The 15,201-nt window shown below is 39.4% G+C and overlaps 1 protein-coding gene and 1 pseudogene across 1 annotated transcript; both read left to right on the top strand.

The window, feature by feature from the left end:
* Positions 1-4,946, top strand: part of LOC109174401 — a 41,420-nt pseudogene extending 36,474 nt beyond the window's left edge.
* A 1,503-nt stretch (positions 4,947-6,449) lies between these two features.
* On the top strand, positions 6,450-7,067 carry LOC109174392 (beta-glucosidase 47-like). Its single transcript, XM_019323632.1, has 3 exons — positions 6,450-6,698; positions 6,877-6,954; positions 7,029-7,067. The coding sequence occupies exons 1-3, from the start codon at positions 6,471-6,473 to the stop codon at positions 7,065-7,067; spliced, it is 345 nt and encodes a 114-aa protein (XP_019179177.1). The 5' UTR covers positions 6,450-6,470.
* Positions 7,068-15,201: the final 8,134 nt, after the last annotated feature.

Here is a 15,201-nt window from a genome sequence, read left to right as displayed (position 1 = left end):
TTGAATTCAACTTGTGTGTGATTTGAACTTGTGAGCATAATAGAGTGTTCATACATGAGTGGTAAAATTTGAGTGATCACCCCCTAAATAGAGTGAGTGTGAGGGAGAGAAGTGAGGTCCAACTTAATCTTTTATCTTGTTGTTGCACTTTTGTTTCTATTGCAGCTCAATATGTCGGGGTCTGGCCAATCTAATAATGAGTCAAGCATGAGTCCAAATACCAAGTTTATGGTGGATGCTATGAAAGGGGAGTTTACTAGGCTTGGTAATCTAATGAGTGGGCTGGCTGACCGTTTGGAGAGGTTAGAATTGGAGAGGGAACAAAATAGAAATGAGGGAGGAAATGATCAAAGGGCACAAGGGAATGAGGGAGAACGGAGGAGAAATAATTTGAGAGCCCAAGGGAATGTGAGAGAGGGAGTTGAGTCTTCTACGGGCTATGATAGTGAGGAGATTGAGGATAGTGAGATAGAAATGGGAAGGAGAGAAAGAGGGAGAAGAAGGGCAGCAAGAAGGGATGTAGACGATGATTTGGGCAACATTAAAATGAGTATGCCTAATTTCCAGGGGAAGAGTGATCCAGATGCCTATCTAGAGTGGGAGAGTAAGGTAGAGAGGGTGTTTGATTGTCACAATTATTCGGAGAGGAAGAAGGTGAAATTGGCATCCTTGGAATTCACTGATTATGCCACTTTATGGTGGGATAAGTTAGTGTTGACAAGGAGAAGAAGTGGAGACCGTCCTATTGAATCATGGAGAGAAATGAAGATAGCCATGCGCAAGAAGTTCATTCCAACTTGGTACTACCGTGAGCTCTATCAACAACTCCAAGATTTGGTGCAAGGGAGGCTGTCCATAGCTGAATATGACCATGAAAATGAGAAGTTGATGACAAAGCTGGGTTTGGAGGAGGATCCACAAAGCACCATTGCCCGTTTCATCAAGGGGCTAAATTGGGACATCCGTGAGGAGATGGAAATGCATGATTTTGTGGACTATGAAGAGATGGTTCAAAAGGCTGTCCAAATTGAGAAAAAGCTCATGAAGAGGAAAAAGAGGGCCCAATCCAACACTTCAAATTGGAAAGCTAGCAAGGGACAAAAGGAATGGAAAAATGACTCCAAAGGAGAAGCTAGCAAACCGAAAGAAGCTGTTGATAAAGGTAAAGGTAAAGTTGAATTTTCTTCAACTAAACCAAGTGGTGTTCGTTGTTTTAGGTGCCAAGGAAGAGGACACATTGCTAAAGACTGTCCTAATAAGAAAACAATGATAATTAATAATTTTGGTGATATTCAAACTGAATCTGACCAAGATCAAGAGATGAGCAATGAGGATTCACAAGGGGAAAGTGCTGAAATTCAAGAAGCTGTAGAAGGGGAGTTCTTGATGGTGAGGAGAATGTTGAATGCTCAAGCCAAAGAAGATGAGGCACAAAGGGAGAACATCTTCCACACGCGTTGTCATGTTCATGGGAAGGTTTGCAAGGTGATCATTGATGGTGGAAGTTGTGCTAATGTTGCTAGCACTGAATTGGCAAATAAGCTTGGCTTGCAAACTAGATCACACCCTACCCCGTATTCTTTGCAATGGTTAAACAAAACTGGGGAGATTAAAGTGGACAAGCAAGTGATGGTGCCCATGTCTATTGGAAAATATGAAGATAGCATTTTGTGTGATGTGGTGCCTATGCAAGCTGCTCATGTGTTGTTGGGGCGTCCCTGGCAGTTTGACAAGAAGACAACTCACGAAGGACACACCAACGGATATTCTTTCTTTCATAATGGTAGAAAAATTGTACTTGTACCTTTATCTCCAAAACAGATTTTTGAGGATGAAAAGAAAGAGAGAGAAAAAGAAAAAAGAATGGAAAAGAAAGAATGAGTGAAATAGAAAAATTGAGTGAAAAGGAATTGAGTGGAAAACAAGGAGAGATAAAAGAAATGAGTGCACAAAAAAGAGAGGAGCAAAAGAAGAAACAAAATTTCTTTTGTACTGGAAAAACCGTGGAAAAAGTTTTGAGAGAGGGGAGACCTATTTACTTGATACTTTTTAAAGAGGCTAACCTTGAAAATACTAGCCTTGAACATATGCCCAAGGAAATATCTTCTCTTTTGCAGGAATTTGGTGATGTTTTTCCAAAGTAACTTCCTAAGGGATTGCCCCCTTTGAGAGGAATCGAGCACCATATTGATTTGGTACCCGGGGCACCAATTCCAAACCGTCCAGCCTATAGATGTAGTCCTGAGGAGACTAAGGAGATTCAAAGGCAAGTGGAGGAACTTTTAGCTAAGGGGCAAATTCGAGAAAGCCTTAGTCCATGTGCAGTGCCCGTGCTACTAGTGCCAAAGAAGGATGGAACATGGAGGATGTGTGTTGATTGTCGAGCAATCAACAAGATTACGGTGAAATATAGATTTCCCATCCCCCGTTTAGATGATATGCTTGATGAACTTTGTGGTGCTTGCGTGTTTTCTAAAGTGGACTTAAAATCTGGTTATCACCAAATTAGAATCCGTGAGGGTGATGAATGGAAGACAGCATTCAAGACCAAACAAGGTCTATATGAATGGCTTGTCATGCCATTTGGACTCACAAATGCTCCTAGCACTTTCATGAGGCTCATGAATCATGTGCTACGGGAGTATATTGGTGAGTTTGTGGTGGTTTACTTTGATGATATTCTTATTTACAGCCATGATTTGAATGAACATGTCACACACTTGCACAAAATATTCACCATTTTAAGGAAGCATAAACTATATGCCAACCTTGAAAAGTGTGAATTTTGTACATCTTCAATTCACTTTCTTGGCTATATTGTGAGTGCAAATGGAATTGAGGTTGATGGAGCTAAAGTTAAGGCTATCCTTGAATGGCCAACACCGAGGACAGTTAGTGAGGTACGAAGCTTTCACGGCCTAGCTAGTTTCTATCGTCGTTTTGTGAAAGACTTTAGTACTATTGCTGCTCCACTAACTGAGGTGATAAAAAAGAATGTTGGGTTTATTTGGGGAGAGAGGCAAGATGAAGCTTTTAAAATTTTAAAAGAAAAATTGAGTTCTTCTCCTATTCTTGCTCTTCCAAATTTTGAAGCAGCCTTTGAGATTGATTGTGATGCTTCCGGAGTTGGTATTGGGGCCGTCCTCATGCAAGGTGGCAAACCAATTGCCTATTTTAGTGAAAAACTAAATGGGGCAAGCCTAAATTATCCAACTTATGATAAGGAGTTCCTTGCTCTAGTTAGAGCATTGGAACATTGGGAGCACTATTTGAAACCTAAAGAGTTTGTCATTCATACTGACCATGAGTCTTTGAAATATTTGCGAGGTCAAGGCAAACTCAATAGGCGCCATGCTAAGTGGGTTGAATATATTGAATCTTTTCCTTATGTGATCCAATATAAGCATGGTAGGGATAATGTGGTTGCTGATGCACTTTCCCGTAGATACTCCTTACTTACCTCTTTGCATACACGATTTATGGGTTTTGAGCATATTAAAGACTTGTATGCAAATGATCATTACTTTGCCAATATCTTTCATGCATGCAAAAATAGTTCTCATGACAAATTCTATGTGCATGAAGGGTTTTTGTTTAAGGCTGATAGACTATGCATTCCTATGTGCTCTTTAAGGGAATTGCTAGTCAAGGAAGCCCATGGAGGAGGCCTTATGGGGCATTATGGGATCCATAAGACTTATGATGTCTTATGTGAACATTTTTATTGGCCTAAAATGAAACGAGACGTTCATAGGGTTTGTTCTAGATGCATAGTGTGTAGGCAAGCTAAGTCTAAAAGCATGCCTCATGGACTTTATCAACCCTTACCTGTGGCTGAACATCCTTGGATTGATATCTCAATGGATTTTGTCCTTGGGCTGCCTAGAACACAAAAGGGACATGATTCTATATATGTTGTGGTGGACCGCTTTTCAAAAATGGCACACTTTGTTCCTTGCCATAAAACTGATGATGCTAAATATGTGGCTGATATTTTCTTTAGAGAAATTGTGCGTTTGCATGGCATGCCTAAGTCAATTGTTTCAGATCGTGATGTGAAGTTTCTTAGCTACTTTTGGAAAACCCTATGGGGAAAACTAGGAACTAAACTCTTATTTTCTACTACTAGTCACCCTCAAACTGATGGGCAAACTGAAGTAGTAAATAGGACTTTAGGAACCTTACTAAGGGTTTTAGTTAAGAAAAATTTAAAGACTTGGGAAAATTGCTTGCCATTTGCTGAATTTGCTTACAATCGCCATGTTAATAGCACCACTGGGTTATCTCCTTTTGAAATTGTTTATGGATTTCAACCACTAACCCCATTGGATTTAATTCCTTTGCCTATTAAGGAAGTGTTGAATACAGATGGAGCAAAGAGGGCGGAGGCAGTCAAGACAACCCATGAAAAAGTGACACGCCAAATTGCAAGGAAAAATGAGCAAATTGCAAAGTTTGTCAATAAGGGGCGTAAACCAATGATCTTTAAACCTGGAGATTGGGTTTGGGTGCATTTGAGAAAAGAACGTTTTCCTGCCCAAAGGAAGTCTAAGTTGCTGCCTAGGGGAGATGGACCATTCCAAGTGCTTTCAAGAGTGAATGACAATGCATATGTCCTAGAGTTACCCGGTGAGTATAATGTGAGCACAACATTCAACGTAGCTGATTTGTCTCCCTTTGATGTTGGTGATGAAGATTCGTGGGCGAATCCTTTTGAAGAGGGGAGAAATGTTGTGGACAACCAAAGGCTTGGAGACCCACTTCAAATAAGAGAAGGTCCAATTACTCGTTCAAGAGCCAAAAACTTGCAAGAGGCCATGAATGGACTGATCCATACACTTTGGCAAGAAGATGGCACCAAGATACTTGATGGACTTAACATGGAAGATACCAAGTGGGTCAATATCTTAACCTTGCATTTGGAGGCCTTAGAAGCTGCCATTTAAATACCAACAAAGAATCAAGGCCCAACTAGAATTTGAAGACCAAATTGTTGAAGAAATGTGCCAAGCTGGTTGTGCTGAATTGAAACAATAAGTTGGGCATAAAATAAGTGGGGAAATCCTTTAAGAGTGGTCCAATTTCGTGGCTTAAGCTTAGGAGAAGACAAAAGGAGCTAAACTCAAGTCACATGGAAGAATTAAGTGTCATTTACTTCAAAATTCAATAGTAGTAATTTCTGAATTTAAGTATTTTTATGTTACAAGCTAAGGAGTAAATGCATCTTCTTTGAACGTGTATAGCCCTTTTTAAAGGGCTAAAGAACTCATTTTTGGGTAGATTATTGAAGTTGAATTCATTTGGATATGTGCTTTGCACTTCCATTTCCTTTCTAGCATTCTAGGAAGAATTTCTGACTTATCAAGGATATTACCCTCCTTGTGGCGTCTCAATTGGCCTTATCACCCTTCAACCCGGTGTGGCGGCTTCCCAATTCATCCATACACGTCCTCAACCATTTCCCATACCCCACATCAACCACAATCCACAAAAACAACCCCTACACTTCAAAATCAGTACACAGAAATTGAGAAAGCGGATCGTGACTTGAGCTGTGGAGTTCTAGGCCTTTAAATCCAATATCAAGCCGGTGGAATCCACATCAGATAGTTCGACGGTATTGTTTGGCGGCAGTTTGGCCGGGGACGACGGTCCCAGGCAGAATAAGGTTGGACTCAGAAGTACAGGGTGGCACACGGAGGTACAGGTTGGAACTGAGATAAGGCCGGGGGTAGCCATAAGGGTGGAACAGGGCATAAAGTTGGAACTTGATATTTGTCATTATGTGATTTATTGTATTCATTGCTTATGAGCATGACTATCGGGAACTCTACCTTGATTATGGTAGGTTGCGTCTATTGTTGAGTATGTTGCTTGTTGTCCTTATTGACTTGTTGATTGTTGTTGATGGTTGGTCTTTGTTGAGAGTGTTCTGTTGAGTCTCTTGATGTTCCCCCTCTTGGTTTTAAATGATATATACTGTATTCCTCTGTCTCAAATGGTTTTATAATATCTAGATTTTATGTACTTAACGCGTATTGGTGGGTTACCAGCATCTTTCGCTGACGGGTGTTATCCCTATGTTTTTACAGGTTATGAGTAGCTTTGGAGAGCGCGCTAGTGGATCGTTAGATAGCGTAGTTCTTCGTGTTTTCCCTTTGTTTAGACTTAGGGCCTGTGTGCCTTATTTCCTATGACCTTGTTGTTGACTTTTGGTTTAGATTTAGCATGTGCACCTATGTTGAGATAGGTGTGGCATAGCACCTCCGTATTTAGTCTTTGCTTCCGCTTTACCGTAATGGATAATTAGTTTGCTTTTCCTTTAATTTAAGCTTTTAAATTTTAGTAAAATCGGGGGTGTTACAATTATGTTTTCAAATCTCTCCATATTTCTTTTTTTGAGACTTATTTCCAAGAAACAGCTAACTAAGTTCTCATGTACAAAGGTAGGTTCTTGGACCCAATCATATATGGGAGATATCATGAAAGACATTTTGGGATCGCTTTTACCAGAATTCTCATCAGAAGACTTGGAAAAGCTAAAAACAGGATTGAATTTTATCGCAATCAACCTCTACACCAGTTTCTATGTGCAGGATTGCATGTATTCTGCTTGTGGACCTGTAGATGGTAACACCAGAATAGAAGGTTTCATTGGAAAAAGTTCAATCAAGAATGGAATTCCTATTAGGGAATCTGTAAGTACTGCGATCCTAATTGCTCTCTGCATTACTTTTTTATGGTTGCTTTTCGTCAACTTTGGAACTGCCTCCTTTATATTTGGTTAGCATTTGGCTTATTCTACGCACGGGGATTCTTTGTATCTGACTTAGGCTTTGAACATTTTATGGAAGAATATTTTAATCGTGGTTGCAGCTGATGCCATATTGCTTGAGTTTCAGCACTACATTGCTCATCCCCACCACTCTGGTTCCTCAAATGGGAGGAGGAAAGGTGAGGTTTGGATTTTATTTTTTTTTAAAAAAAAAAAAGAAAAAAGAAACGATTATTGTTGTAATGGTTAAGAGGATGGGTTTCCCAATTATTCTGGTGTTTCATCTGCCTGATTTCGGTGTTCTGATTTATTTTCCACTTATGTATAGAATTTCAGAATGCATTTGGAAGCAAAGGGAATTATGTATATTCCAATTTCAACACCACATGTTCTTTCTCCTTTACAACACCATGGTTGCATAATCTATCCTGCTATCCTAATCTCCTTATTCTATCTTTAACTAATACTTCTATTTTTTATTTGAAAACTATCACTTGATTATGACTTTACTGAGAAAATGATTTTCTTGATTTTCTTTTACCAGGTTCTGCAGAAGAATCATTATGGATCTCTTCACAAAAATAAACTTACAAGAAAAAATAGACATGAATGTATTTCAATTATTGAGGATGGCTCTAGCATGCTAGTGAAAGAGGCCTCATCATAAATCCTTGGAGTACACTCTTATGACTAGCCCCACTCTTTGATGCCCCTACAGTTTTAAAACCACCAGAGGTATCGGCGAGAGTAGGATGAACATCACCACCGCCACCACCACCAGGCCCCAACCGCCCCCATCTCTATCTTTATCTCTCTTATATCTCTTGCTGCCGTACCGCACTTCTCTTACTTCAATTTGTTGCTCTCGAGCTTGGCTACTGCATGGATTAGAATTCAAATTTGATTCATTAGTTGTAACAGAAGCGATTACAAAGCATTAAAAGATAATTAACGAACTATAGGCCCGGATGCCCACGGTGATGCATCTTGCGGTGTAGACGGGGCGGGTATTTCCGTAGCAAACGGGAATACTGTCTCGTCGAACCGGACATGACGACAGATATAAACTTTCCCAGACGACCGATCCATGCATCTATATCCCCTAAAGGATGGGGGGTAACCTAAGAAGACACAGGGTGCCGAGCGGTATTCTATCTTGTGGCGATTATAAGGCCGTAGATAAGGATAACACCGGCACCCAAATATTCGAAGAAACGTGTATGAAGGAGACACTTTGTATAGACGCGAGTAGGGACTTTCAAAGTTTAACACCGGAGTTGGGAGATAGTTAATGAGACATGTTGCAGTCTCGAAGGCAAAATCCCAATATTCCATCGGTACCGATCCTTCGGCGAGTAAAGCAAGACCCGTTTCGACGGTGTGTCTGTTACGGCGCTCTACTCGTCCATTTTGCTCATGTGTGTAAGCACATGATTGTCGGTGATTAATACCTAGGGTTTGAAACATTTTGTGTAGTTTTTGATACTCACCCCTAGATCGGATTGTATATTTTTGATAGAGCGCGAGAATTGTCGCTCTACCAGCACACGAAACAACTCAAAACTTTTATAAATGTCTGATTTTACCCGTAACGCATAAAACCAGCAGAACCGGGAGTAATCGTCTACAAACAATAAGAAATAGCGAAAACCAGTACTAGAGACTACTGGAGCCGGGCCCATACATCAGTAAAGATCAAATCTAAGACATTTGTACTGGAATTATAAACCCTATCTAATTTAAAACGCGACGCCTTGCCGAGGTGACAAGCTGTGCAAGATTGGGACGACTTTTGGTTATTTGGTGACACTGGACAGTTCTTGAGAATGTGACTCTGAACGACACCGTGCGGATGACCTAGCCTGCGGTGCCAAATATCTGAAGTGGCCCGGGAACTGACGAACGCAAACTGAGTACGGGAAAGTGGAAGCTTGTACAATCCCCCGGAGGTTGGCCCTTTAAGCAGAGTTGCCCTGGTTTTGGAATCCTTCACAATAAAACAGTCGTTATGAAATTCAAAGTAAACGCTGTTTTCTTTAGTGAATTTATTTACAGAAAGTAACGGGACAGGCAAACTCGGGACATGCAATACATTAGACAAATTTAGGGGTTTTGACACGGACGGGATCGATGCATGACCGACGCGTGAGATAGCCAAACCTGCGCCGTTCCCGACTCGTAGGACATCGGGGCCGGTATATTCATCGGAGTGGGACATCATGGTAGCATCTGGCGTGGCGTGGGCGGTGGCGCCGGTGTCGGGGTACCACCCGTCCGGTGAGGCTGCCGACGGTGTCATAGGGAGCTCGCCGGTGGCAGTGGCGACATGTGCTTCCGCCGGGGGTTGCGTCGTATATCGCTTAAAGCAATAAACCGCCGTGTGTCCTTGAGCGCGACAAATTTGACATCTCGGAGGACCGCGGCTATTCCGACCGCCTCTGCCCCGTCCATTGCGGCCGTTACTATTCCGGCCTCCTCTCCAGTGCTGCCCACTGCCGGACTGCCGACCACCGTCGTTGTTGGAGCCCCGTCCTCGGCCAGCGTACATCACCGTATGCTGCCCGCCATTGTCGCCAACGGAGTATTCATCGGAGATTATGAACTCCTGGGCACTCAGGAAATCTGCGAGCTGCGGCAGAGACACCGTGTTGGTGGTAGCGGTTAAGGATGCCGCCATGACGCGCAGATCCTGTCTCAGGCCTCTCAGAACGTACAGCATCTGCTCCGATGAAGAAAGGGGACGACCAGTTGAGCTAACGCCTCCACGAGCACCTCTGCCCGCCCCAAGTACTCGGCGGTGGAGAGATTCCCTTGCCTTAGCGACTGGAATTGGCCGAGTAGACTAAGGCACCTTGCTTGCGTGGAGGAGCCGAGCGCCGTGACGATGGACGACCACACCTCGGCTGCAGTTTCCCGTCCGACGGCCAAGTGTAACACCTCGTCGGACATGGACGAAATAAGCATCGATAAAATCGATTGGTCTTGGAGCACCCAAGCCTTATGCGCTGGGTTCGGAACCATCCCTGTCGCCGGCGTTGTGCCTGAGCCGGAATCCGAGGCTGCTGCGACTGTCGCCGGTGGATATGGCGTTGAACCATCCACATACCCCAGCAGGTCCTGCCCCCTCAAGAAAGGGACCAACTGAGTCTTCCAGAAGAGGAAGTTGCGGCTATTAAGTTTCATGGAAACATGGTGATGGGCGCCAGCCAATGGATTGGCGGTCGCCGGTGAGGGAGAGCCGCCGGCGGAGACGGTGCGTTTCGATGACTGCGACATGGCTTCGACGTTTTGTTTTCCAGTGGAGATTGTTTAGGTAAGGTAGAGAGAAACAAGGTGATCGTAACCTATCTACTGATACCAGATTAGAATTCAAATTTGATTCATTAGTTGTAACAGAAACGATTACAAAGCATTAAAAGATAATTAACGAAAGACTCTCCTGTCTAATAGAGAATCCTAAGTCAATTAAACCTGAGCCACATAATATAACTATATACTATAGAAAATAATAACACTCACTAACAGCATGGAGGTCACATGTTGAACCCGGTCTCGCAAAAGAAATGTCACATGTGTCGTTACCTTCTTCCAAAATGGAAGAAGCAACGTTTACCGTTGCCTTCTTTCGGATTAGAAGAAGGCAAAGTTTGTTGTTGCCTTCTTCCAGAACGGAAGAGGCAACGTTTGCGGTTGCCTTCATCCAGAACGGAAGAGGCAACATTTGCGGTTGCCTTCTTCCGGGAGAAGGCAACGACAAACGTGGCCTCCTTCCGGAACTTTAGATTTTTTTTTTTTTTTTTTTTAAATAGCCATTGGAGGTTGAAGGCAATTGTTTTATATTTATGGAACCGTGGGTAGAGTCGGGGGTAGGGGAGGGATTCTCATCGGTGGCCATAGGATCGAAACTGTGCTCTGATACCAAATTGATGAATAGAACTGTACGTTCGTATATCTATTTTGCAGAGGAATACATAGGCCTATTTATACACAGAAGACTAACAGATAAATAGGCAACAGCTACATAAAAGGCTCTAACATACTCTGTATTATCTAACTGACTAACATTTTTAAATAATATAAATTTCTTGGTTTATGTAAATCAATTGTTTTATATTTTGTTATTTCATTTTGTAAATTTTATGCAATAATGTAATCTCTTTATTTAATCAATAATTATTTTTTTTGAACAAGAGCATAGTATGTGAAAAATAAAAATAATTACTATTATTTTATACTCTATAGTTGGAAAAATTGTTTTTCATTAACGGAACTTTAAATTTCAGTCGAGTTGTGCGCAATGTTAAAGAGTTCTAGACATGTTATGTAATATCATTTTTATGTAATATATTATTTTAATAACATATTATAATAATTAAACTTTTATAATTATCAATTAACTTAAATCTTGACATGTTAAATTTAAACTTGTAAAGTTAATTAAATCATCAATGAATACGCATAAAAGCTTAGTTATTTTTGCCCATTACATTTTCAGACATAATTTTTTGTATTTTGTGCACTGATGGTTGTTCCTTGAAACTTTTTTTTTTTTGTCTATTTTGGCCTTCTTGACTGAAATTTGATGCATACTTTTGCTCATATCATAATACACTGATGAAGGTGCTGTTTTATACGAAGTAGATGTGGGATGATGATAAAATATGGAGAATATGGAAAATCCTCATACTAAATAGAAAAGCACGGAAGTAATGTTATTTGAGAAAAAAACTTGATTACTGCCTTTTAAGTTAAAAATAGTAACTGAGCTTAAGTCCTTACTAGGCTGTATGGTTAAGGGGATTATGAAACACTACACTAACCAAATACTCATGAATTTGATCCTCATCAAGTTAAAAATAGTGATTGAGCTTAAGTCCTTACAAGTAGATGTAATTGATCCTCATCAAGTTAAAAATAGTGACCGAGCTTAAGTCCTTACAAGCAAATTCATAAGTACTTAATTGATTATGGTAATTATTTTAATAAAAGAAAATAATTATCATTATACTATATTAAGATTATTATAATTTGCATAAAACGGTTCAGTAAAAGTTGACTTTACAATTTAATGAGGTGGCGTGTTCTTGTTCACCGCCGTTGTATAGCACTTATACAACGTCGGCAGTGCATCAAATCTTTTATGATATAAAGTAGATTTCGGCAAGACTAAAAGTCACAAAGTTTTTGGGTTAGGTGGCTTGGTATGACTTTTTACTATTGTGCATTGTTGCTTCTGAGGCTGCCATACTGTACTCTATAGACTTCACCATTTCATTTGTACTTCTTGCAATTTGTTTATCATTTTATGTCTATTCTTTGTACAAAGTTTTCAGAGATTGCACATGCCTTGTATTGGTACTCCCCATTTTACTCCCTCAAGTCATACTCTGATATGAACCTAGTCCAAGGTTCAAATAAAATGGAATATTGTCCCAAGAATGCTCTCAAAACTAAAGGTAGAGATGGATCAAAATACCTTAAACCTCACGAGAAACCCTTTGTCTCGAATCCTCAAAGACTTGGAAGAATCCCATGTAGCTTCAAGTACCTCGATGTTGCAATCTTCTATCATCTAGTTTCCTTCGATTCAAGAACGAGTCCACGAACCTAAATCTAAGGTTGAAGAAAGTAAGATTGATTCGAGTCCACGAATCAATTTGCTAGTCGAGTCCACAACTAGCCACTAATTGAGTCCACAATTAGCCATAACGTTTCTTACACAAGTGTAAAGAAAAACTTAAAGAGTTTTATTGAATTAAAGCCTCTCTCAAACTGATATAGATGTGCCCTATTTATAAGTATAGGGCAGCATTGTAATATAAATACAATGGGAAAAAGAGTCCTAAACCTAATCTAGAAAACAAGTAAATAGAGTTTTATTTAGAAAAGGATTTAAGGAATCCTTTCTAAATACGACTAGTGTTTTCTCCTTTATGCCAAAGAATTTAAATTAATGATGACCAAAAATAATAGGGCTGATTTGGGCCTAATTTAATCACCAAAATCAGCACTTAAACAATTATAAAAAGCCTTGAAATCTTCTTCATCTTTTGCAAATGGGCTTGACTTGGATTTCCACCATCTTTGAATATCACCAATGAAGAGTTGTCTTAATCGTTTGGACTTGGGCCTTGTGATTGGCCCAATTGGTACTCTTGATGGATCTTCATTATGTTGGGCCGCATCATCCTCACCTTCTTGAAAATGATTCAACCTCGAATCTTGTAAGCATTGACTTCGATCCATGATATCACTTGAAATGGGCCACTATAATACTTTCCTCTATCGAATGGAATTATTATTGGGCCTTCTTGTTTCTTCCACCAATGATTCTTTAAGGATGTAGTTATGGGCCTTGTGATGAGCCCACTATAGACCCTTATTGGATTCCATGTGTACTGGTTCTTATTATACTCCCTAAACATTTTTTATATTTTAGATAATGGTGTACTTGGGGTAAAACTTTTCTGATGCTTAATTTAATTTTCATGTTCAAACACATTTCATGAGGTGAAGAGACAAAGAGATTGAAACAAAGAGGCATTGAATGTGCCAAAAGTTAATATTCAGGTTTGTGCTCTGACAGCAATTTGGTGCAAAATTTCACCTCTGTATATTCACACATGGACAATAACGGGACTTTTAGTTTTCTACCGTAGTATGTTGAGTGCATGTACATTTTTTTAGAAGAATAATGTCTGATCATATTTACATAAGTTGCCTGCGAATCTGAAATGAATTATTATGTGATAGAAGAAGATGAAATCAACAATTCTTGTGTTTCTGTTAAAAACATACAATGATTGCATATACAGAGTGAGTTCATATTAATTGCAAGTTTTTCATTTCTAACTTTTATAGTGTTAATTAACAGAGTTGAGGGCTTTTGCACATTAAAGTTTCTGTGTTTGGGATTTTAAGAGGATGTTTATCCAAGCAATTTTGGTTTCTAAAAGGACAAACCTTTGGTTATATTTTGTTATTTTCCTTTACTGAACTAGAGGTTTGAACCGTTAAAGTTTAATAGACTTGGCTTGTTTATTGTGTTGGAAATTTATATAGTAATGGAGAATAATGGTTCAGATGGGTTACCATGAAAGCTTAAATAATATTTGGAGTTGTGTAGTTATAAATATTATTTTAGTTTCGTAGAGAATTATTTGGGAATACAAAGTATGGAGAGATGTTATTTCGGAAGGTCTGAAAAAGTTCGAAAAGGATAATTGCAGACGATAAACTTTCGGAAATTTTTAAAACATGTCTCCCGGAAGGATCGTAATTCACCGTTCTTCAATTAAGCTTCCGATTGGAATTTTTACGGCTTATGTGATGAGAGTTATGTTTGCCGAATTGGTTTCGGCTAATTATTGGCGAATTGCTTTCGGCTAATTATTTGCCAAATTGATTTCTTCACTTTAATTCATAAACAACACGTGAGCTATTAATTCCAAAGTCCCAAACATCCATGCACATTTATGCTTAGCAAAATTAATATATATATATATATATATATATATATATATATATATATATATATACATATATTGCTAAGTTATTTTGCATGCGGTTCACCTTACAAAGGTTTATATTACGTAAGTATATTCATGATCAACATGATTTACGTAATTAATTTTTCCATGATAAATATATAATTTAAGATATATCTTATGGAAGTTGAGTTTTAAACTATCGATAACTTCCATGTAACGTCTCCTAACAGTTAGATTTTACATCTATAAATATTTGAAGAGACATCTAAAAGAGAGACAATTTTACATGCAATTAATTTGCAAGAAACCAAGATATTTCACAGTCTTATAAATCTACAGGAAATTCTCAAACAAAGCAACTTGAGAATTTCATTAATCTTCTTGTATCCCATGAGATTAAATCTTGAACCTTTGCTTTTATAGAGGAAGATTTAAAGCTTATAGGAAAGTGATTGCACGCTTGAAGATATCAAATGATCCAGTTTTTGTTCCCTGATCTATTCTGTATTTTTGTTGTATCTCAAGTGTATTACAGAATACAAGCACTTTTTCCAACATATTGTAGAGGAGATAGCAAAGTTGTTTACTTGCGTATTTGGACAACCATCAGCAGCATTGGTGCCGGATGACTCAGGTTATGTTGCAAGGGGTTAGAGCTTGAAGATTGGGGTGGTTTTATCTGGAGGCCAAGCTCCTGGAGGACATAATGTTTTCTCTGAAAATTTTGGTTAGATATTGGTTTGTACTTAAGTTTAATTGTATTTGAGGTTTTTTCCATTAGAGTTATATCCGCCTTACCTGCACGATCTTGCCTGGTCGAGTGTTACATCTATCCTGCTTCTTAGTGATGATGCCTCTTGCAGGTCGTTAAATAACAATTGGAGGTAGGATTGTTTGCCATATTTTTCTCCCTACAAGGTGGCTTTTTTGGGAAGA

This window comes from Ipomoea nil, unplaced genomic scaffold, assembly GCF_001879475.1.
Source record: "Ipomoea nil cultivar Tokyo-kokei standard unplaced genomic scaffold, Asagao_1.1 scaffold0146, whole genome shotgun sequence".
NCBI lineage: Eukaryota > Viridiplantae > Streptophyta > Magnoliopsida > Solanales > Convolvulaceae > Ipomoea > Ipomoea nil.
This window is presented reverse-complemented; position numbering and strand designations above follow the sequence as displayed.